The following is a 22,787-nucleotide window of genomic DNA, read 5'->3' as shown; positions in this document are numbered from 1 at the left end:
TATGTTAATATTAAAGGGGAACTCCATAATAACACTATAAAATGGAAAATACATTTGCTAGGAAACTTGTCAAGTTATGACTCTGGGTTGTTGTGCAATGTTGTGCAATGAATATTTGCTGCTCCAAAACCTTAATTTCAAAGGACACCTGAGCAAGCTCCACTGAAGCAAAGACTGAGTTGCAAGGAGTCACAGTGTCTATGTGCACATGTTATATATAACCTGTATACATGGTTTAAATATGTATATTTTTAAAGCCTTTATATACTGTCCAACTACTACAGTCTCTGGATGGTCTACAATAAAAACAGAATAAAATGAAGCAGAGCATCCAATAAGTCAACCCCCCCCCCCCATTAAATACTAGTCAACCTTAAAATAATGGACAAATAAAAAGGTTTTAGCTTGGCGCGGAAAAGAATACAGAGTCGGCACCAGGTGGACCTCTTTGGGGACTGCATTCCATAGCTGGGGCACCACCACCAAGAAGGCCCTTCTCTGGATAGCCATCCTCCTAATCTCCTTCAAGGAGGGCTCCCAAAGAAGGATCTCCATGCCAGTTCTTAAGGAGCAGGAAGGCACATAGGGAAGGAAATGATCCTTAAGATAACCAGGTCCTAAGCTGTTTAGGGCTTTATAGTCATCACCAGCACCTTAAATTGGGCCTGAACTTCAGTTGGTAGCCAGTGTAGATGGTAAAGGACCAGCACTGTATGTTCATACTTGCTGGTCCCTGTTAATATCCTGGCTGTTCTATTCTGGACCAACTGAAGTATCCGGACCATCTTCAAGGACAGCCCCACATAGAGCTCATTACAATAGTCCACTAGTGTATTATATATACAAGGTTATATATCCAACTGCTGCTTGAGGGTTGTGTTGTGCAAACTTGGAGAGTCTTGGTTATATGAAAGATTAACATCAAAGCAGACCATGCGTTGTATAACATGTTTGTTGGGTTTGCATGACACAAGAACTCCCCAGGCATGGGGTTACATATTAAAAATGGGCACTACACCTGTCATGCCATGTAGACAGCTGAAGGGAAGCCTAACCATGTCTCTTTAAAATTTTTAAAAATAAAGTTCTTTAGAAAACAGGCTTATACAGTTCTATGCTACTTTTCTTATTCCAATATATGGTTATAGGTTAGTGGGTATTTGATGAGACTCATCAATGATAATTTTAAGCTGATGTTGAAACTGTTAAAAGGAATTAATTTTATATACTTTATGGCCGGTGCTTATATATATTTCTGGAAGACTTCAATATTGTATAATAAAGGCCAGTTCACATGAAACAAGGGTGGTGGTTAAGCCACAGTGTCTTGTTAACCCTTTGTAGGCCAATTACATGAAGCCTGATTTATATAATTTTCCTTGCCGAGCATTGACTCTCATGTCATCTGAACTTGGAGAGAAGGGTGGCTTTGTGTTGGTATGGTTAACAAGCCTCTCAGAGCCATGGCATAAATAGGCCACAGTGAGTTACCTTGATCATGAGAACCAAATCAGAGTCTCAAGATCACATTAACTGCTTGTGTATCACTGTGATTGGAGCATATATGCTAGAACAAAGGTTTATCAAATAGATTCTCAGGAAAGTCTATTTGAAATGCTTATTTCAATTTGTTGTCAAAGCTTTATAATGGTTATACTGGCTGTTTCCAAGCACCCACAGATTTGCCTATCTTCACTTCTCCAAAGAAATGAAGCTTGTTGAAAAAACATATCACATTACAATCATGTACAGGCCATGTTACAATATTGTACAGACAGGTGTAACATCATAGCTTATATTAGTTCTTCAGATAAATAGTTCTGTTGCTATATTTGACAACCTAACAACTCTGCTGAACACACATTTTTGTTATGAACAGAACATGGGCTGGTCATAGGCATATTGCCAGTCTTCTAACATGCCCATTCCAGTTTTCTAACCTGACCATTGATGTAGATGGCTTATTAAGTAAATGTAGCAGTCGACTTGTGTGGTATAAGCATGCGCTTCTGACTCTAAAGTTACTAACATTAATTTAGGCAGCTGACTTTAAAATCAATCAGAATTCCTTTAAATATTTTTTAGAATATCAAGTCAGCTTTCTGCATTGGCTATGAAATCTGCCCCTTACTGAAAATTTTGTTAGCTTCCATAAATTTTACAAAATTGATGAATTAACTAACATTTGTAAATATGCTTACTTCCATTGTTATGATAATAAGACTATTAGGAGATGCTAAATAGCTTTTTAAAATATCAAGGATAGCCTGTAAATTGTTCTTACATCAAGCAACTAAAATCCTGAAATTGAATGGCACTGGCCTGTCCAATTAGCAGATGTGTAGGGAAGTCATTAACATGCTGTCCTTTCTTTCCCCCCTCCTCTTTGGTTTTGTTTTTTTGTTTTGTGGTAGTCTGACCCTTGGTTATCATTGCAGAACTATGGAGGTGCAATGAGACCCCCACTGAATGCTTTAGGTGGCCCTGGAATGCCTGGAATGAATATGTAAGTAAATAATACACTACTAAAATATTTATGGCAAACATGATACTGTTTTTAATTAGAACTAGTAGCATAGTGTGTGGGTGAATGCATGCCTATGTACATATTTCGCACATACACAGAGACGTGTAGAGACATTTTGATTAATTGGTTAGTACACCACAGTTGTGAAAATTATTAGAGTACCAGTATGAAGTTGCTATTCTTGTGGCATCAGACCAAGTCTGAAGATTTTGTTAAAAGCCAAGATCTTGATACCAATCTAAATGTCCTACTATGTGTTATTTGGAATTCAGTTTTCATCACTAATGTTGTAATACAAGTACTCATTACTCATCTAGCAAATCAAACACAAAACAACTCAGGTTTGTTTTGTTTTTTTGTTTGTTTGACTACCTTGGTTTTCATACATCATACCGTATTTTAACATGTATAGGACGTCCCCATGTGCAGGATGCCCCCCACTTTTCCTACCCATCTCCAGCGAGCAAGCTGCTACCACCCCCCTGCATGCTGCCCCCTGCCCACGCCGCTTTGCCACCCCCCCACTCACCACCCATGCCCGCACTTGCTTGCCACCCCCCATGCACAGCCCCCCACCCACACACGCCGCCCCCCCCGTGTATAAGACACACCTCCATTTTTAAGTAAATGTTTTAAGAAAAAGTAGCGTCTTATACATGGAAAAATATGGGACTTTTCCCCTTCATTGGTTTTATGTTTGTCAAAAATAGTAATGTAATCATATTAAGTGGGTTTTCTTTGTTTATATGCTTTGTAGCAGATATAGCCATTTGTGGTTTTGCTTTTGCAAACCATGCTATTTGAATGTTAATATTAATGCATAACTTTGCTTGAAATATTAAGCATTCCACTACTCCTTCATTACTGCACAGACTTGCATCTGTTCATCTTATCTATCAGTTTCACCAATAGTATACCTAATAAATTTTACAACACATTGAATCAGATCCTGACTTTCCAGTTTATGACCAGAAGGGTTTCTTCTATCTACATTTCTTCCACTGAATGGATCCAGTAGCAGGAAACAAATTGATGCTTTTCTGATGTTTTGAATAGAGCTCTCATTAGTCCCAACCAGTGTGGCCAGGGATCACAGATGTTGTGATCTAAAACAGCCTTCCCTAAACTTGGGCTTTCCAAAAACGTTTTGACTGCAACACCCAAAATTCCCAGTCAATGGCCCTGCTGGATGGGAATTCTGGGAGTCATAGTCCAAATGCCTCTGAAGGCTACCAGGTTGAGGAAGGCTGGTTTAAAATATCAAGAGACACCAGGTTGCCTGGCCCCTGCCCACAGGAAGGTTTTGACTGCCAATTTCATCTTTCCTAAACAGTACATATGGTTTGGAAAGAAATCCCAGGGAACAGTGTTCATTTTGGTGACTCAGTCATTTGTAGCTGGGGTATAATTTGATACTACAGGGTTCTGTACAATTGAAGAGATAGCTGTATTTTGCCTGAAGCCTGTCCTTGGAGTAGGTTGGTTAATATCAAAGGGAACAGAATATAAATTTGCAAGGAAAGCTATGTTCTGTTTTTGGAATGGAAATATGAAGAGCTCTCATGCCTAGAAGACATGGTATACAAGAGCACAGCATGTCTAATTTCTGCAAAATCTCTTATGCTTTGTGCTTGCTGTCCTATGGTCTGTACCATATGGTCTCCTTCCTTGAATGAGAGTTTTGCAATAGAATCTGGGCAGCTGTGGCCCTTCATACCTGGACTACTGGTCTGATGTTCTTAGGGCTGCATCTGTGCATACACTGTGGAAATTACTTCCCCCATATAAATTGTCCAGAGGAAGGTTTACAGGCATAACCATTGGTGTAGAATTGCAGGAAGTTAGACCAGAAAGAACCCCCATGGATAGTGCTGCCTCCAGTATGCAGGCACATTATGACAGTTTGCTCTAAAGCAGTTTTTTTGACAGACTTTGTGTGAGACTTGTCTTCATGTGATCCCATTGAGTATGCAGGTGATTCTCAAGAATACTTCTTACCAATGAGGATATGTGGTGAGGATAATTTTGTATAACTGCAAAGCCCACCCCCATATGCTTGGAGCCCTCTGTCTGTGTTAGACAGAGGGCTTCAAGCACTAATGATCAGAAGGCATTATGTAGCAATTATTTCATCCTCCTTTACAAATTTTCTGCATAAAGAAAAAAGACACTGGTGGGAAGACACTGGAGAATTACAAGTAGCTGACAACTTTGTCTGAACTCCTTAGTAAAATTTCATGAATGAGGCAAAGTGATTACATGTTAAAATGCCTCATCTGGAAGTACCCTTCATGTTGATTCCTGTGTTGTTAATTCCATAATGCCAAAAGATAAGTAGTAATTAACAAAGTCTTCTAGCAATTTTCACAGTTGTTTACCTTCCCATGCCCTCAGAATGTGGGCTCCCTGAACTTCTTCACAGGATTGTGGAGCACAGTTGTCATTTCTGGAAAGTCTGCTTCTCAGCACTAGGGAGTGATTGTGATACAGAAGTGTTAAGCCATTTCTTTCATATGTACATTAAAGTATTCTTTTTCTCATCTACTTCTTTATTTTTAATATGCTATTATCTAAATGACAAGAGTACTGACACTGCAGGGAAAATTAAGATTTGCCAGTAAAGTTGCCAGTAGTTTAAGGAAAAACCAAAAATGTTTACAAAGATAAAGTGCTACAGTTTTCTTACATGAAAATTGCTTAAATCTAAGAATACATATATACTGTACATATTTTACATATAGAAAAATATACTTAAGTCCCTAGGCTTAGTTATGAATAGATTTCAAAAAGACAGCCCAGGTATTAATGTTTTTGGTCATTTGTAAATTATGCCTTAAAATCATAATTTTTGATTGTTAAAAAAAATTTAAAAAAGAAAAACAGAGAAGAAGAGGACCATTTGGGATTGTCAAACCACAACAGGCTCAATATTGTAACTTGGCACATGCACCCTTGATAACAAAGGATTATTCATTTGGCTTTATCATCTACAACTCGAAAATATGGATTCTTAATGGCCTGTCTTCAACAACCATCCTCATCAGGTTCAGATATACCAACTGTTCTTAATTTATACAGAAGAACAACTCATTTTGCACATTAAATAGCACATTAACTTTGTGTTAAAAGTGAGAACTTCATATTGTTCATTTAATCTTTTTTTTAGGGGTCCAGGAGGTGGCAGACCTTGGCCAAACCCTACAAATGCCAATTCTGTGAGTATATATGAAAATGTACTGAATGTTGTCCTGTTCATAGCAATAGCAATATTTGTGTACTGCTTAATCTAATAAAATTTCTAAGAAGTTGTTGTTATATACCTTTAGACATAAACAAGAACAAATGCAAGCTCCTCATGCATTGTTCATTTTATAACTTTATTAACATGGGCACCATCTGATTGAAGAATACAGTTTGTGTTTCCCTGCCCTTTCAAGTGATATGGGTGGTTACACATCATAGGGCCTTTTCAAAGGTAACCCTAGGTCTCAGTTTCTCTCTCCATCATACCACCTGGGCACATTTGTCTTTCTTTCACTTGGCCTTCTACCAGATGGTAAGGAGGGGCTTGGGCAATAAGGAAATTTAATTGCCTGTTAGCTGTTCATCATAATTATGAGGTCATTGCTTCCTTAATTTTAATGATTACAATTTTAATAATCACATTTTGGAGGTATTTAGCCATTTGCCTTTTTCTCCATTCATTGTCTTTGGTATTTTATATGAAACAATAGAGTAAGCTACTTCTAATAAAATATTTCCCATTGTATGAACCTTTGATAGTTTGTTTGGCTAATAGTGTCTCATTCTTGTGTGTAATTTGTATATAATTACAAATGTGTTGTGATAACAATTGCTAACATTGAAATACAATGGAAAATACTTATCTTCTGACTTTCATAATGTGCTTTAATCAGTGAAAGTAATGGGTAAAGTTAAATGGTTCATTCACTCAAAAACTATTCTTAAAATTAATAAATGTTCATAGAAATCCTCTTTTTTCCCTCCTGAAGGGAAAAAGTTCACTTGGTTTAATTTTGTCTTTCAGATACCATACTCTTCTGCGTCGCCTGGGAATTACGTAGTGAGTATATAAGTTTCTGTGTGTTTACTCATTAGCATAAATGTTGCATTTTATTTAGGTTAAGAAATGGCTGTCCAGATGCTGAAGGAAACCCATGTGTATTGGTTGAGAAGTGAACATCTGATCTGTTTTGTGTCATTATGTCTGCCATATATCTGTAGTACATATGTTGATGCTCATTAGTAGACTAGTTAACAGTATGGCCAAAATTACCTTGAAAGCTGGGTTTTGCAGCAGCATATGTTCTTTAACTGATACAATAGATGCTCTTCAATAATGAAGCAGTAAAATCAGCTGTTTTAAGGAGAACAATAATGACTTGAATTTTGGAAATTGCATTTGAAAGCCCCAAGATGTACCAAACCACATAGTCACAAATGAAATGTTGTGGGATATTTTACTTTGTCCTTAATTACCTGAGAATTACCACTCTTTTACTGTTTTGCTTTGAGAATTTTTATTTTCCTTGTTTCAGCTAAGTGAGATTGAAGAGTCTGAACTCAAAGCAGTCTGATGTTGGAATCATCTTTTTAATCAATATTATTCATTTATTTGACTTATACCTACCTTTCTACCACAATATGCCACTGAACAATGTAACAATGGATTAAAAATGTAAAACTCATAATCATTCAATAAAATGTAACCGTTTCAAAAAAACAGCGCTCAACTCACAGAACCACTTAAAGGCCAAAAGTCTTTCTGAATAAAATAGTCTTTGCCTGCCACTGTGAGAGCAGAGAGGGAACAAATGTTGCCTTCATTTTTTTAAGGGAGGATTTGAGTCCCCAGATCTTCTGAGTTAGGTCTCAGATTTTTACAGCTACCTGAATGACATCATCTGCCTTAAAGCTTTCTTCTTCTCTTTGAACTCAGCAGCTTTGCCATTGCTAGATGAACTTAGGACTCACTCCTTTACTAAACTGCTAGAGAGTACAATATGAAGGTACCAGTCTTTTAAACTCAAGGAAGACTACAGTGTTTTCTTCTACAATCTTCTCATTATTTTCATTAAGTCCAGAACTGACTAACAGAACCAATGTTGTTGAGGTTTCTCAGAGTGTGCTTGACACTTGTGCCTTTGGCCATTGTAGATAGCCAGTCCCTGATTAAAGAGGAGGAACTCTTGCTGCTCACGTATCAAATGGAGTGCCAGAAGCCTTCCTCATTTGTTGCTTTCTCCAAGCTGACCCAGGCCCATTATCTTGAGAAGAAACAGAAGTTGGTTTGCTTGGAAAAAGGTTTTGAATGAGTGGCAATATATGAATGTACTGCTTGCCCCAGGTCATTGGCTTCCTGGCAGGTATCTGGAGTTCCTTAACTCACCTGCTTTCTTTCTTGAGTTCAAATGCTTTGTTCATCATCCATGTAGCCCAATTTTTGTGGGTCCTCTTCGGCATCAGGAGTTTGTAGTAGGGTAGAGAAAAGTGAATACACATGGAAGAAGGATTAGGCTTCTTGCACTTTTGTGTTCAAAAGCCACAATGCCTTATGCTACATTAAAGTCTCAAAAGTTTACTGTAGCATATTATGCTTTCATGGGCTGGAGTACCCTGCACAGAAAGTTTGAAAAATGTTGCTTTTTGTCTAACAGGAGAAAAATAGCACTTGCTGATGCTTTTTGCCCACGTAATAGAAAACCATACATTTAAAATGATAAAACAAAAGTAGTAACAAAGATAAAGCCAACATTGCATTTTTTTAAACTGAAAGTTTAAACAGTTGGGCAAATAAAAAGCTCTTCACCAAAAAGATGACAGTGTAATAACCAGGAAATCTTCCACAGAGGGATCATCCCACAACTGGATTCTGCCACTGAAAAAGTCCTCTCCTTAACAATCAGCCACCTTACCTTATTTGGTAGGGATACACAGAGAAAAGCCTCTGAGGATTATCATAGCATGAATAATCATAGCTAGATCATTTCTCTGTATTGAGTATATCAGCCTAAGTGCCTAAAAGGCAGTGCATACTACTGAGGCCTCGAACAATAATGCTTGAATCTAAGATGATTCCCAGACTACAAACTTGATTCTCCAGGAAGAATGCAATCCCCTCCAAAACATTTGAATACCACTCATCTGAGCAGAAGAACCCACAAACAGTTCTGACATCTTACATGGATTGAGTCTCAATTTATTGACCCTCGTCCAATCCATTATTACACCCAGACACTTATTTGGAACTTTCTCTGCTCCACCTGAATTGGATGAAAAAATGAGATAGAATTGAATGTCATCTGCATATTGGTGAACCTCAGTCTATATTTCTCCCCAATACTGAACAGCACATAAGATAAAATAGAAGCCTGTAGGATCCCATGGCATAACTGATGGGAGACAAAAGGATATCAGCACCATCATCTAGAAACAGTCATCAAAGTAGGGGCTGAACCACTGTATCTCCAACTCCAAACCAAAATAACCTATCAAGTTGGATACCATGGTTAATGCTATCAAAAAATGCCCAGTAGTCCAAATAATCAACAAGATCCTACCATCTGTGTTCTATCCCAAATATGACTCCAATAATAGGTTTGAAGCCTGATTGAAATTGATCTAAATTATGAGTTTTATTCAAAAATGCTTAGAATTGGCTGAAAAGCATTTTATCAAGGGAGGCGATGTTAGCCAGTTGTTAGTTCTTAACATCTTTGATCTTTTTCAGGAGTAGACTAATAATTGCTTCCTTTAAAGAGGCCCTATTCCCTCCATCAAGGAGTAGTTAATAACCTCCAAGACCCAGCTGGATATCTTTTTGCTATTAGATGAAATAAGGTTCCAGTCCATTGATCAACTGTGCTTGTCCAACCATCTTGTATGCATCCTCCTTTCTCAATAACTGAAATCCATTCAATAAAATTAGACCACAGAGTGCTCTATATACCTCTACAGATAGAACTGCATAAATTGTGGTACCCAAGTCCTGACAAATGTGAGTAGCTTTATTTTTAAAGTATCATGCAAACTCATCACAATGTGCTACTGCCACTAACTCTTCCTGGCCAGATTGCAGAAGTGAACCATTGGAAAAGCTCTATTGGACATAGAGCTTTTGTCCAGATGATGCAATGCTGGTGGAAGAGAATTCATCTCAGGTATATAGCCAGACACTGTTCAAAAGGAAAGAGTATTTGGATATGATCATGTCAACCCTCTGTCATCTCTGCATTCCACAGAGTAATGGATTTCAACAGGAACACTAGCCATATCAGAAAAAAATACAGCAAAACACAAAAAACCAGAACCCAATGAAATCTATCAAATATTATTACACTCTGAGTTTGGATAATTTTAATAATCTTCCACCCACACAGTGGTTTTAGATTTCTATGCTGCTAAGACCACTGCAAACAAGAAAATCACCAGCAATTAGAGGCTGATTGGATGTCGAAGTCAGGATGTCTGCATAAATGCAGTTTTAAGGTTATACAGAGGAGGAGGAGAGTTTGCAGGCATTCAGATTGGGCTCAGCCTGTTGATACAATGTTTTCAGATTTCTATGTCCCTATAACCACTGTGAGCAAGAAAGTCATTGACCATTTATCTTCCATGTTTTAAGACACAAAATCTAGCCATTTACTCAAAACTTTCTAGCCAGGAGAGCTAGCCAGGTATAAAACCCTAATGAAAGTATAAGGAATTGAGATGAATTCCCCCACTTTCAGATTGCCATTTTCCTGTTCAGTTAAGGACACTGAATCAAATGTATTTTTCCTGCATCCACTGTACCACCACCACGTTGGAATAGTCCTATGGTTGTCATTGTGGCCATGAAGTCCTTAATTGTCCTGTATCTGATGGTCTCAGCATAAGATTTGAAATCTATCAGAGATTTCATTGTAGAGGTTCTCAGACCACCCATCAGCTCAAGCAAAGAGACTGATGGGCAGCAAAAAGGAATGTATGCAAGTTGAATCCTTACCATATATACTGGTGTATAAGATGACCCTTTGATACCAGAAATAGTGAGTCAAAATTACAGTTGTCTTCTACACTAGGTGAAATTTTTAATCATATTCATTATTTTTAATGGAATAAATAATAAAGACAACTGTAGTTGCCAGCCATTTTTTATTAATAAACATTAAAAAGTAAGTAAACATCTTGCTGTTACTGGGGGAGCTCATTCTGCATTTTGTCACATTGTGAGCCTTGTACACAGCCACAGGACCAGTCTGGAGTCTGGCACCTCCCCTGTCCTTGTCAGAGGAGCAACACTTTGTTCCAGGCCAGCCGTAGTGGCAGCTGGGAAGGGTAGTGTTCCCCACACAGCTGTCTGTGCAGAGACACAATGTTGCCTCCTCAAACTTCCTCTCTCTCACCTGTTTCCCTGAACTTGTCCACAGCGCTGGTACAGGCTGTCCTCCCTGACTGCCCTTGACCGCTTGCAGCTACCATTGGCCTCCAACTTTACAAAACCTTCCCAAATGAAATTGGAGAGGGAATGTGGGTATTCTCTGGAATATGGTAATGTGACTTCACAAGAGTCTAGAAGCTTCCAGCTGACAAATACCCATATATACCAGTGTATAAGAGCCCCTTGAAACAGAAGATAGTGAATCAAAAATTGATGGCCATCTTATATGACAAACACTAGAAAAACAGCCTGAAGTATTGACCTCGTCTTATATGCGAATCATGTGATAGGCCAGTATATACAGTAATCTGTCCCACTTACCCAAAAGAAGATATAAAATGTCAAATTTGGCACTCAAAAGAAGAGAACTAGAGAGACAGATAAAATTATTGTAGACCATCGCAACCCTCATCACTAACCTTCAAGTCTGTGTTGATGCTGGACTGTATACACAGAAAGGACATAGGTTAGAGAGAGTAATCCCTCCCATTTCTCCCACTAAAGTCTCAGAAATGAACAGAAATCAAGTCAACCCTCTCATCCACAATCAAACCATGGAGATTTTGTTTTGAACTGACATGGCATTCAGCAAAAGTGCTGCCAGATGTGAGGAAAAGCTGTTAGACAATCAGGAACCTCTGTTTGAGAGAAAAATCAGTAGAAAGAAGAGATCTGAACTTTCTAACCCCTCTCCTCAGCTGGCCTGTTTACTTGTTGTTAAGGTATTTTTCCCAGACTGTAACCACAGATATAGGAGCATTCCACCCTACCTCCATTTATCCAGTGAATTTCCCATGACTAATAAATTTTTCAGTGTAAAATAGAGAGTCCCTAATGTCATTTTAAACAATGGCTTTGTAAACAAAACTATTGCAAAAATCAGTAACAAAAGACATACTGGCCAGTTAGGGAAATATCACTTAATGGTACAAAATTGGTTCCAATCAGAATACTTTTTCTCCCTTCCAACCAAAAAGAACTTTAGGGTGCTGATTATGGGCCAATTGCCAGGAGCATCTGAGGTTTTTCAGTTCTCTTCACATGACACCAAATAATTGAACTAAGGATGTTAGGTCTACCACCAGCCTTCTCTATTTATTCCCTAGACTTCCTCCACCATCACCAGACTTGAAACTGTTTAGTTCTCAGTGACTGCTTGGCTTATAACTTGGTCCTGTGGCCTTGGCATTTCAGCTGCAAATTCCAACCCTGATTTTTTTTCTACTTCTGAATCAGAATCTTTGAGTTCACAATCTATATCCACCAGTCATTCACCTCGACCAAATGTCAGTCAGATGCTAATTGGCAATGTGGAAGGGTGATCTTTGTGCCTGTGACCGTTTCTTGGGGAGCGGCTAGCAAGGGCCAGGCCCTAAATCACTAAATACGAACAGAAAATAGAGGCTGATTGGATGTTGTAGTTGGGATGTCTGCATAAATGCAGTTTTAAGATTATACAGAGGAGGAGGAGGAGAATTTGTAGGCATTCAAATTGTACTGTGCCTGTTAATTTAATGTTTTCAGATTTCTATGCCTCTAGAACCATTGGGAACAAGAAACTCATTGACCATTTATCTTCCATGTTTGAAGACACAAAATCTAGCTGTTAACTCAAAACTATCTACATCCTGGGTGAGCCAGTCAGATATTAAAAGTCATTTATTTATTTATTTATTTATTTATTTATTTAAAACATTTCCATGCCGCGCCCATCGCAACAAAGCCTCGGGGCAGCTCACAACATTCATAAAAAATACAATTAATAATTTAAAAACTGGTACCATCTTGGCTATATATATTAAAATCTATAAATACAATAATAATAAATTAACAGTTAAAATAACTTTTAAATAAAATGGTCTTCGCCTGGCACCAAAAAGCAAATAATGAGGGCACCAGGCGGACCTCTCTGGGGAGCGCATTCCATAGGAGAGGCGCCACTGCAGAGAAGGCCCTCCTCCGGGTACTCACCCTCCTAATATCATTCACGGAGGGTTCCTGGAGAAGGACATCAGCTGCCAATCGTAGGGGGTGGGAGGGCATATATGGATGCAGATGTTCCTTTAGATAACCAGATCCCAAGCCGTTAAGGGCTTTATAGGTCATAACCAACAACTTGAATTGGGCCCGGACTTCAGTAGGGCTTACATACAGACCAGATGCCAGGGCTAGTAAGAAAGGGGCTTACATACAGACCAGAACAACACAGAAATCAAGAACAATAAACATAAAGTAAAGATCTTGGGAAGTGAGCTGAGCCAAGGCTACATGTGATAAGGGAAAACAGTACTCTGATACTGTTCAAGTTGCAGACAAAAACCAGACAGACCATCCCATGGAGTAGTGCTTGAGATTAAACAGTAATTGGAAAGTGTCAGAAAAAATGCAGAGTGGAGTTTCATAAAAAGTAAAACACAGGATAGGTGATGAGAGAGGCTTCTACAGCTATTAGAAAGCAGAGTGCAGCAAATCCTGTAGTAGGTATTTGTTTAGCAGTATCAAGTCGTCTAAGCAAATGTACAGTCCAGCCACAGAGTTACCATCTTATCTCTGAGAGCCAGATGTTTTATTACTCTTCTATCAACCCTGCAGGAAATTGTTACTATAAAAGGCTAAAACTTCCTACCAGGTCTGGAAAAAGACTTCATTTCTAGAGCTGCAGCAGTAAAACTGTGTCTGCCCAGTTCCATTTAAAAATGCAGGTTGGCTCTTCCATGCAAACAAATGCACCATGCATTGAAACCAATATGTTAGGCTAAAAGATTATAAATGTCATGAGCTGGTCTCTCTCACACCAATCTCTTTTCCCTTCCCAACAAATCAAGAAGAGCGGCTTCTAACTACAGTCTTTGATTATGTTAAAGTTGGTCAGCCAGGACTGGTTTTGTGACACAAAACGGGTAATGTAGAGATGGTTAGCAAGAAACATTGATCAAGTTAATGAGCCAGCTAACTGTGGAATTGAGTTCTACCTGTTAGATTTTGGCTGTCATCACCTTCCTGGAGATGCTGGCTGTCCACAAAGTCCTGATTACCTTTCAGCCCTTCCTACATGGACACCACATCCAGATAACCACAGACAACACAAACATGTCATTTTATATCAACAAACAGGGAGAATCTGGTCCATCTCGCTGACAGAACTGGCAGTCAGAATTTGGGATTCATGCATTGACAGGAATGTAACCCTCACAGCCTTTCATGTGGCAGGCATGCGCAACACTTTTGCAGATCAGTCTCATGAGCCTTGACACATGTGTGGCAGCTGAACACCAAGACTGTCCACAACCTCTTTGACACATGGGGTGTACTTTCAGTCAACCTTTTTGCCACAACCTGCACAAACCTCTACTTTCAAAGAACCAGCTCTCTGGAGGACACCTTTCTCCTCCTATGGCAGGGAACCCTGTTCTACATCTCCCCCCCCCCCATCCTTGATCAGGAAGGATAGGACAGATTGCATTCTGCCCCATAGTGACCAAGACAACCTTGGTTCTCCTGGCTCCTTCAGCTGCACAAAGCCAAGGCCAAGTTCTTCCCACCAGCATCAAGATCCTGTAGCTCATGATGTGCCACATCATGCCATGGCAGAGACCTTCCCTCAGGAAGTAAAGTCCACCCTCAGTACAGCCCTAAAACCATCCCACAAGGTGGCCCTACTTAGCAAAATAGAATGCCTTCACCACCTTTGCATATCACCAGAATTTCAGTCTGGAAGACACCTGACTCGTATGATCTGCCCCTGCGTGCAGCATGGAGTTTCTTGTTCATACCGCATGAGGTTCTTCAAGCCACTGGCCACAGCCAAACCCTGTCTCCTTCCTTGGAAGGTCACCTTCCAGGGGTCATCCCGTTGACTAACTGTAGCAGTGAGCTGTGCACCCTCTGAGTAGACCCTTCCTTCCTCTTCTTCCACAGAGACAGTGGAAGGTGGTGTCCCAGCCAGATTCAAGTTTTTTCTCTAAGGTCATATTGGATTCTGCCTTAACCAAAACATCATCCTCCCAGCCTTCTTCGCCACTCCTGCCAACCTGATGGAGTCTACCTGCACTCACTAAACATCTAGAGGACCCTCACTTTCTATTGTTCCAGAACCATATCCTTCTGTTGCTCACTCCTCATCTGCTATGGGTGACAGAACAAATGCGATCCTCTCTTTGCTTAGAGATTGGTGAACTGGGTTATGAGCACCCTTTCCCAGGCATACAAGATAGTAGGCTTTCAACTCCCCACAGGGCTGACTCCACATAAGCAATGGCCATGTCCATGGCCCTCCTCTCAGAGATCCCCCTACAAGAAGTCTGCAGGGCTACCACATTGTCCACACCCTCAGTGTTCATTAAACACTACAGGCTGGATGTCCACACAAGGGCCAACTGCTCCTTCAGCAGAGCAGTCCTCTCCTCCATCCTCAGTGACAACACCATCCCTTCATCCTTCTCAAAGTAAACTTGCTAGTCACCCATATGTATGATGCACAGAGTCCATGAAGAAGAAAGGTTGCTCACCCGTAATTGTTGTTCTTAGAGTGGTCATCTGTGCATTCACACAACACACCCATGGGCCCCAGTCAGTGTAGTCCATTTGACCAATGCCTCCTTGCTTACCAAGGCCACACAGGAGTCAAAATAAGGAAGGAGCCCTCCCTGTATAATCCTTGGAACAGGAAGGAGAGGGCTTTCATCCAACCGAATGCTTAGCTATGGAAGTTTCCCAGCAAGAAAATATTGCCCAGAATTTTCTGTCAATATCTATTCCTATTTTGCTGAAGAGACCACAGTCCAGACTTCTCAGAATTCAAGGTAACAATACTGTCAAGTCTGTATCCCAAGTTTGAAACTTCAATATATTTATACAGTCAAATGTGCTTATCAAGGAGACTGGCATCAGAATTTTGTAGGATATTAAGCATCCTCTGCATGGAGTGCATCATTTTACTCTTGTCTTAACAATTACAAGGTGATGACAAATTTGGCATGTGAGAGAAATGCTTTAGCAAACAAGATATAAAGGGTGCAGCTGTGTTAAGTTTTTCAAGTGGTAGTAGTTTCAGCAAAAGTAAGAATCTAGTGACAGCTTAAAGACTAACAAATTTATTATGGCATACAGTTCACTTCATTGGAAGCACAAAACATTTCCTTGTAATTTACTGGTATAAATACACATGGCTATGGAACAGTACATAGTGAGGCCAAAAGAACTGAGCTGCAGAAAGTACAGACCAAAGTACAAGAAGTAATTACTTAATCAACTGTGGCCATTCACAAAGCACCCTAACTTTAGACGTCCTAGCAGTTGTGAGCTAAGTTAAGATGTAACATAATAAAAAGTCCATTGTTCCTGTTTAAGCCATAGGAGCTTTCAGGTACCCAGATATTCACAATTCAACCAATTTTTGTTGAAATCTTTCTTTGAAGTTCCATTGTTCAAGACTGGCAGCCATGGTTATTGGCTTGGCTCATATATGATGACCTGAGAATATGGATTTCTAATAGAGTCAATGTGGTGTAGTGATTAAGAGTTTGGGACTGGGACTCAGGTCATCTGGGTTCGAGTCCTCTCTCAGCCATGGAACTCACTTTGGGCCAGTCACAGACTCTCAGACCAACCTACTCTCACAGGATTGTTAAGAGAACGAGATTGTGGGGAGGAGGAGGAGAATTGTGTAGGCTGCTTTGAGTTCTCTGGAAGGAAAAAGGTGGAATATAAATATAAATAAAACAATGTCATTGAATTGTGGATTGTGTCTGAGTTGGGTTGTTGTTACATGCAGGTGCTGCACTATGGCTTAACAATGGCTGTTAACCATGAAACATCCAGGAAGAGACCTCATTGCTGCTTCTTGGGTTATAAACTGTAGGTCATGGGTCCTCAAACTATGGGCCATGGGGTGGATCTGGCCCACCATGCCCATTTATCTGGCCTGCCATAAAGGTTTTGGACTGGCGGCTTGCTCGTGGGGAGATCAGTTTGAACTCGCTCGAAGAAAATCATCTCCTTGCAAGCAAGCCACCACTGGGCACGCACACAACAAGGCACCAGCTTACTCGCAAGGAGATCGTTTTCTCAAAAACAATCGCTCAAGCAAGCTGGCGCCTTGCTGTTTGGCAGCTTGCTCACAAGGAGATTGTTTTCATCCTGTCTGTGTGTGCGTCCGCCCCTGCCTCCTCGCCCGCCTGCACAAACGCACGCACCACCTTGGCGGCCCACACCCATTGCCAGCACCTTTCAACAGGCCCCCTGTTGAAAAAGTTTGAGGACCCCTGCTGTAGGTTGTTCATGATTTCTAACCCAGAGTTAAGTCAAAGTGAAGGCTTCTCACATAATGGCAGCCCACAGTTCAATGGCAACTCACCATTTAGTTAAAACACATGCTTTGGGCTGCCATGTGTGAACCAGGCTATCGACTTCAAGGTAGCCATTTTTGAATGCTATAACTTCAAAGACAGATTTCAGCACAAAATTGCTGAATTGTGAGTAGCTGAAGACCTGCAGTTCGTCAACAAGTTCGAGTCTATCTCCTGTGGTTATATTAGGAACAATATATGTGTGTAACAAAATGGCAAAACTGTTGTCATTATTTCTGTACCATCTAATAGCTGAAACTCCCTGGATGATTGACAACTCATAAAATACAATTTAAAATGCAGGTAAACTACATCATAAAATTTAACTACAAAATTTAAAAACCAGATTCACACAACTAAAATGGCTAGAATGCATTAGAAGAAAAAGAGCTTTTAAAAAGCTAAAATAATGTTCCCACATATTGTTTAGAGCTGTCAAATGCTCCTGTGGGTGTTACTGGGTGTACTGACTGGGGAAGGGGATATCTGGCAGCAGCAAGTAGGTGGGAAAAGCCTGTTTCACAGGCAACAGGGTAAGCGTCTGGGAGTGATCCTATTCCCTTGTGCAACAGGTTGGAAACCATGTGATAGGCCCTCAGCCATCTGAACTCACTATTAGAAGGGAAGGATGATTAATTAAAATCTGTCTGTTCTGTCAAGAAGAGAAACTTCTTAAAAGCTCTTATTGCTTACTTCAGTACTGGTGATAATAGTTGGTTTTGTTTTGGTTTTTAGGGTCCACCAGGAGGAGGAGGGCCACCAGGAACACCCATCATGCCTAGTCCAGCAGGTAGATAACTTTAATTAGAGAATTAAGGGACATTGTAAATTAGTAACTTCCAAAAAATCACCAAGAAAAATAATGGTAATACATCTACATGACAAAATACAAAAGCCAAGATAAATCACAGTTACAGGATGTCAGGTTATCCTGGTTCACATAATCACCATGGATAATCAGCAGAGCTTATTTATATTGTAGTGCATACTGGGTGCTTTTCTCTAATCACCTATCCAGGTGTAGCTTGTTCTATCACCCAAACTCCATGCAGCATGGCTAGTTGAAGGAAAAATAACCCTCAAATAACTCAACAGCTACCATGGGTTTTGCCAAATGGAAAATCCTGTCTGGATTTTGATTAGCTCATCAAAAATTCGCTTTGCCTCTTTAGATCTTCTATTTTAAGAAGTCCCAATTTGATATTATTTTTACATAATTATGAGCACTTAATCATGACCATAATCATGACTACTGCAACCAGTATTAGCAGATTTTGGTCATCTTCAGCCGAAATAATCAGGATTTCACTCTGCATTCAGTTATTTTCCATGTTAAAAGAAGGAAACTGCCACTTGGATCAGTGCAGTATTTTCTTCTGTTTTCCTTTTAAAACTTACACAAAATCTTCAACAAATTCTGGCTCACAATAAGTCTAGCCAAGAGCTGTTTATAAGCAAAATGTCCTACAGCTGATTTATTGGTTGTTACAATAATGCTTAAGTCTGATCTGAAAGTAGTTCTAGAATGAGTTCTTCTTTTGTACTATTGGCACTATCTGAATGCCTCTTTGAATAATAGTTCATTGTATTCATTGATTCTTTTCCACTGCAAGTGCTTGATTTTCTAAAAATATTTTCATTTCAGATTCAACCAACTCTGGGGACAACATGTACACTTTAATGAATGCAGTACCTCCTGGACCCAATAGACCTAATGTAAATATCAGCAATAAATACATACATTTGAATTGTGGAACCTGTACCTAAGCACCAGAATGCAAAATATTTTTGTTGTATGCATTGTTCTTTATACAGAAGAAAATCAATTATAGACACAGCTACCACATACAGCATTGTTTCACTGAATTTTCACTAATACAAAAGGGTTTGAAGTTGCTGCATCAAGGCTGTACTCTCATTCAATATATTAACAAAAGTATTGTTCATATAGGTATGTGCACTTGTTTCAGTCATGTTCTTGCCTTTTACTTATTGACACTGTGAGATATTTAATAGTAATATTGACAACAGAGGGCTGTATCTAATGTAACACCTACTACTAATGTAAATTATGCTGTTGCCAGCATAAATGACCTTTAGTGCAATGCCAATAGTGTCAGCTGGCATGATGGATTTCCCAAGGAAACCCATCACACTAGCAAGTGCTATTGATGTTGCACTAGAGGTCACGTAGGCCAGCACAATGTAATTTACATTACCAGTCATGTCACATTTGATCTTGCCCAATATTCCAAACATGATTGTTATTCCTATTATGATTTCAGTTGTAAGGTGTTCTGCACATATCTTTTACCATATTTCCCCTCTTGCTATAAGTTCTTCACTAGCATATTCTATACTAGAATACATTTTTTACTTTTTGCAGTTTCCAATGGGACCAGGGTCTGATGGCCCTATGGGTGGATTGGGTGGAATGGATTCACATCATATGAATGGATCATTAGGTAAGGATACTACTTGACTTTCTTTATTCTGTGCTGGTGAATAAGTTCAGAAGACTTCTTTTGAATGCTTTCCATCACCTTTTCAAGTTTTTCTGAAGTCAAAAGAGATAAAAATTCTAAGTAGGATGCTTACATTGCTGGCAAAAGGTTGAAAGCAATCCAAACAATATATTTTTTCTGCCTGGGCTAATGGTTTTATCCAATTATGTTAATATTATATTGTATTTGTTTTAGACGTTATAATAAAAGTTCATGGGTAGAAAGCCCCAACAAGCCAGAATTTTGAAGTAATGGTTGATGACAAAAGAAAGACTTTTGTCTTTCCAAAAAATTGGACATTTCATTTTCTTTCCTTTCCTTTTTTTTTTTTTTTTTGGAAGTTAAAAGTGTTCACTTTGCCTTCCTTATAGAATCATGACCATGAATAATTTTAGGATCATCAAGCATAATTTATGTTTCAATCTAGGATAAAATAAAACTTTCAGATTGCGATGAAAAAACAAAGCACTGAAAAAATCCAGAGTGGGAACAATTATTTAACTTGACATTAAATAGGGGAGGGACTATTTAAGTTCCCAGAGATGGAAAGCCTGTTTAAGCTAAACAGACATGCAAGTTGAGGCTGTATTCCCTCTGGTAGCTTCTTCCTTGAACTCATCCAAAATAATTCTATTTGCTATGGAGAAGTTACAACAGACAAGCAAATAGATGATTAACAAAATGGTAATAAATGAATTGGATGTCCTTTTGCTTAGAGAATAGGCACCCCCACCAACAGAGTACTTGCATGAATTGGCCCTCTGATTGACCATAATAGAATGGGAGGAAAGACTTTTTTTCTCCTCCTCTCCTTCTTCCTTTTTTGTTTGAGGAGATAGGAGAATTCAAACAACCATGAACTTACTGTTAGGCCAACAGTATATCACAACCAAAGGCAAGAAGTTAAGAAATAAGAATAGAAAATAAATAAAAATATATTATGTATCTATAAACAATAGAATCATTTTAATAGAATCCAACAAATATTGGCTCAATATTGGCTCAAACCTAACAGGTGAAATCCCAGTGCTTGCTATACAGAGAGCTAGTCATTTAAAGTGTTTCAGGAAGTCTTCAGCAATCTGTATCAAACATGATAGCACAAGAAAGCATTTACTGAGAGTTACATGAGAAGTCCATGGCAAAACATGAGCTGCCAGCACAACAGGACCACTAACATTACTAATAAAGACAAAATTATGGGAGCAGGGCTTGTTTGTTTGTTTTGATGGGGGTATTTGTTTTACACACACCCCACCCAGTCAACAAAGTTGTTCTGACAGGTATATGTAGAACATTTATTTATTTATTTAGGTTCTACTCTCCAGATAAAAGTCTGAAGAGGAAAGTGAGTTCTCCTAGATGAGAATGAGATTACAAAAGCCAAATTCATAATAGTGCCAAAATAAAAGATGTATTGAGTTTTTGGAAAATAACTGAAATATTGAATAGACTGAACTGAGTATCCATTTTAATTTAAGGCTCAGGAGACATGGACAGTATCTCCAAAGTAAGTATGCTTTTGATGTCTAGCAAACTGATTTTCTCTAAACATATTCATTATGGTTGTTAAAATTATTTTAAAGTGAAATAGTTATTTAAGGGTATTGTGTAATAATAATAATTTATTGGATGGAAATAACAGCTTATGTTAAGGAATTTGTTTATTGATTTCCTTTAATATACTGTGGGGCTTTATCTGTTGTTCTGTTTTATGTGTGATTATGTTAGACCACAATTAGCTAAATTCAGTGCTGGTGACATAAACATAGGCCATCATGATCCAGACAACTACTTTAGGTACACCCACGGGCTTTATCACATGTAAAAAAAATATTTGCCTCATCATCTTGAAACTGCAAGTATTCCCACCTACCACCACCAATATAGTATCTTGCAAACCATTTTTGAATTCATCCCAAGTTCAAAAGGAATGAAACACTATAAAGTCCAGTACATGGGAAAATCATGTAGTCTCGCCTTGTTGCTCTCTAGGTCAGACTTAATTTTCATGGGAGAGGTGTTCCAGGGAGATAGACACTACAACAGGATAGGCAGAAAGTGAACTGGGATCTCTTGGTAGATTACTGTGCTAGATCAGCAAGGGTTTCAGACTCCCAGTTATTTCTGCCAATTATTTAAAACTAGCAACAACGTCCATATAACTATTGTAATTATTGATCTTTAGAATCTGTGGATTATCCCAAGCTCTAATCCAGGTATAAAAATAAGTGATGAGTAGGGCTGTGCTGAATAGCTCTATCTAAATGTAGTCCTGCCCCAAAACACCTATATGTATAGCTCAAATGTCTGCAGCAGGAAGAGCTTCATGTGTACACTTTTTCAGCACTTGTAATAACTGAGTAAGGCTCCAGTGTAAGGCTTATTAGGTGCTGCTGAGCCACCATTTTCAATGGTTTTTGCCCTTCTGCTGTCAGCTGGGCCTGGTTTCCAGCTGGGCATGATTAGTCAACCTGAGGATTTTAATAAAAACAAAGTTAGTCTTGGAATCCTGAAACCTGGCCATGCTATTCTACAGCATCCTGATATGACAGTCAGTGTACATTCCTTTAATACAAGTTGTTTCTGCTGTTACCATGATAAGTGCAAGCAAAAAGATGAGGGAGGAGAAAGGCCAACCCTCAGACAGTCTGGCATACACACAGGTAGTTTGTTTCTTCCCTTCCCTTCCCTTCCCCTCCCCAACCATCAGTAGTCTTTTCAGTTCAGAATACTTGACTATGAATTGTCGCCAGTGTTATCTACTTTGGGAAGACCTATTGAAATAAATGGGACTTAATTTAGAATAACACACATGAAATTTAGCTTTAATTGTTTATTTTGTGATATTTCTTACAAATGATAAGAATGTAGATCTCCTTTCTAGACTTCTTTTTTAGCTGAGGAACTCATAAGTGAATTCCTACTTGAGACAGGAATAACATTAGCCAGAGTTTGCTCTTAAC

At 39.0% G+C, this 22,787-nt stretch overlaps 1 protein-coding gene across 9 annotated transcripts in view; it reads left to right on the top strand.

Moving 5' to 3' along the window:
* Window positions 1-22,787, top strand: part of SSBP2 (single stranded DNA binding protein 2) — a 189,867-nt gene that overhangs the window by 155,720 nt on the left and 11,360 nt on the right. For 3 of the 9 annotated variants that reach the window (XM_044446623.1, XM_044446621.1, XM_044446628.1), the window contains 8 exons: window positions 2,415-2,506; window positions 5,694-5,742; window positions 6,576-6,611; window positions 12,495-12,602; window positions 18,053-18,107; window positions 18,963-19,033; window positions 19,704-19,782; window positions 21,303-21,331. In XM_044446623.1, the coding sequence (XP_044302558.1) occupies window positions 2,415-2,506; window positions 5,694-5,742; window positions 6,576-6,611; window positions 12,495-12,602; window positions 18,053-18,107; window positions 18,963-19,033; window positions 19,704-19,782; window positions 21,303-21,331 (519 nt within the window). The remainder of the gene's footprint in view (window positions 1-2,414; window positions 2,507-5,693; window positions 5,743-6,575; window positions 6,612-12,494; window positions 12,603-18,052; window positions 18,108-18,962; window positions 19,034-19,703; window positions 19,783-21,302; window positions 21,332-22,787) is intronic. The other 6 variants (XM_044446630.1, XM_044446629.1, XM_044446626.1 and 3 more) reach the window with 3 other exon arrangements.

Source organism: Varanus komodoensis, unplaced genomic scaffold (genome assembly GCF_004798865.1).
Source record: "Varanus komodoensis strain SLA01 unplaced genomic scaffold, ASM479886v1 scaffold5, whole genome shotgun sequence".
Taxonomy (NCBI): Eukaryota; Metazoa; Chordata; class Lepidosauria; order Squamata; family Varanidae; genus Varanus; species Varanus komodoensis.
The sequence above is the reverse complement of the archived record's forward strand: the minus strand, read 5'-3'. Positions and strand labels throughout refer to the sequence as shown.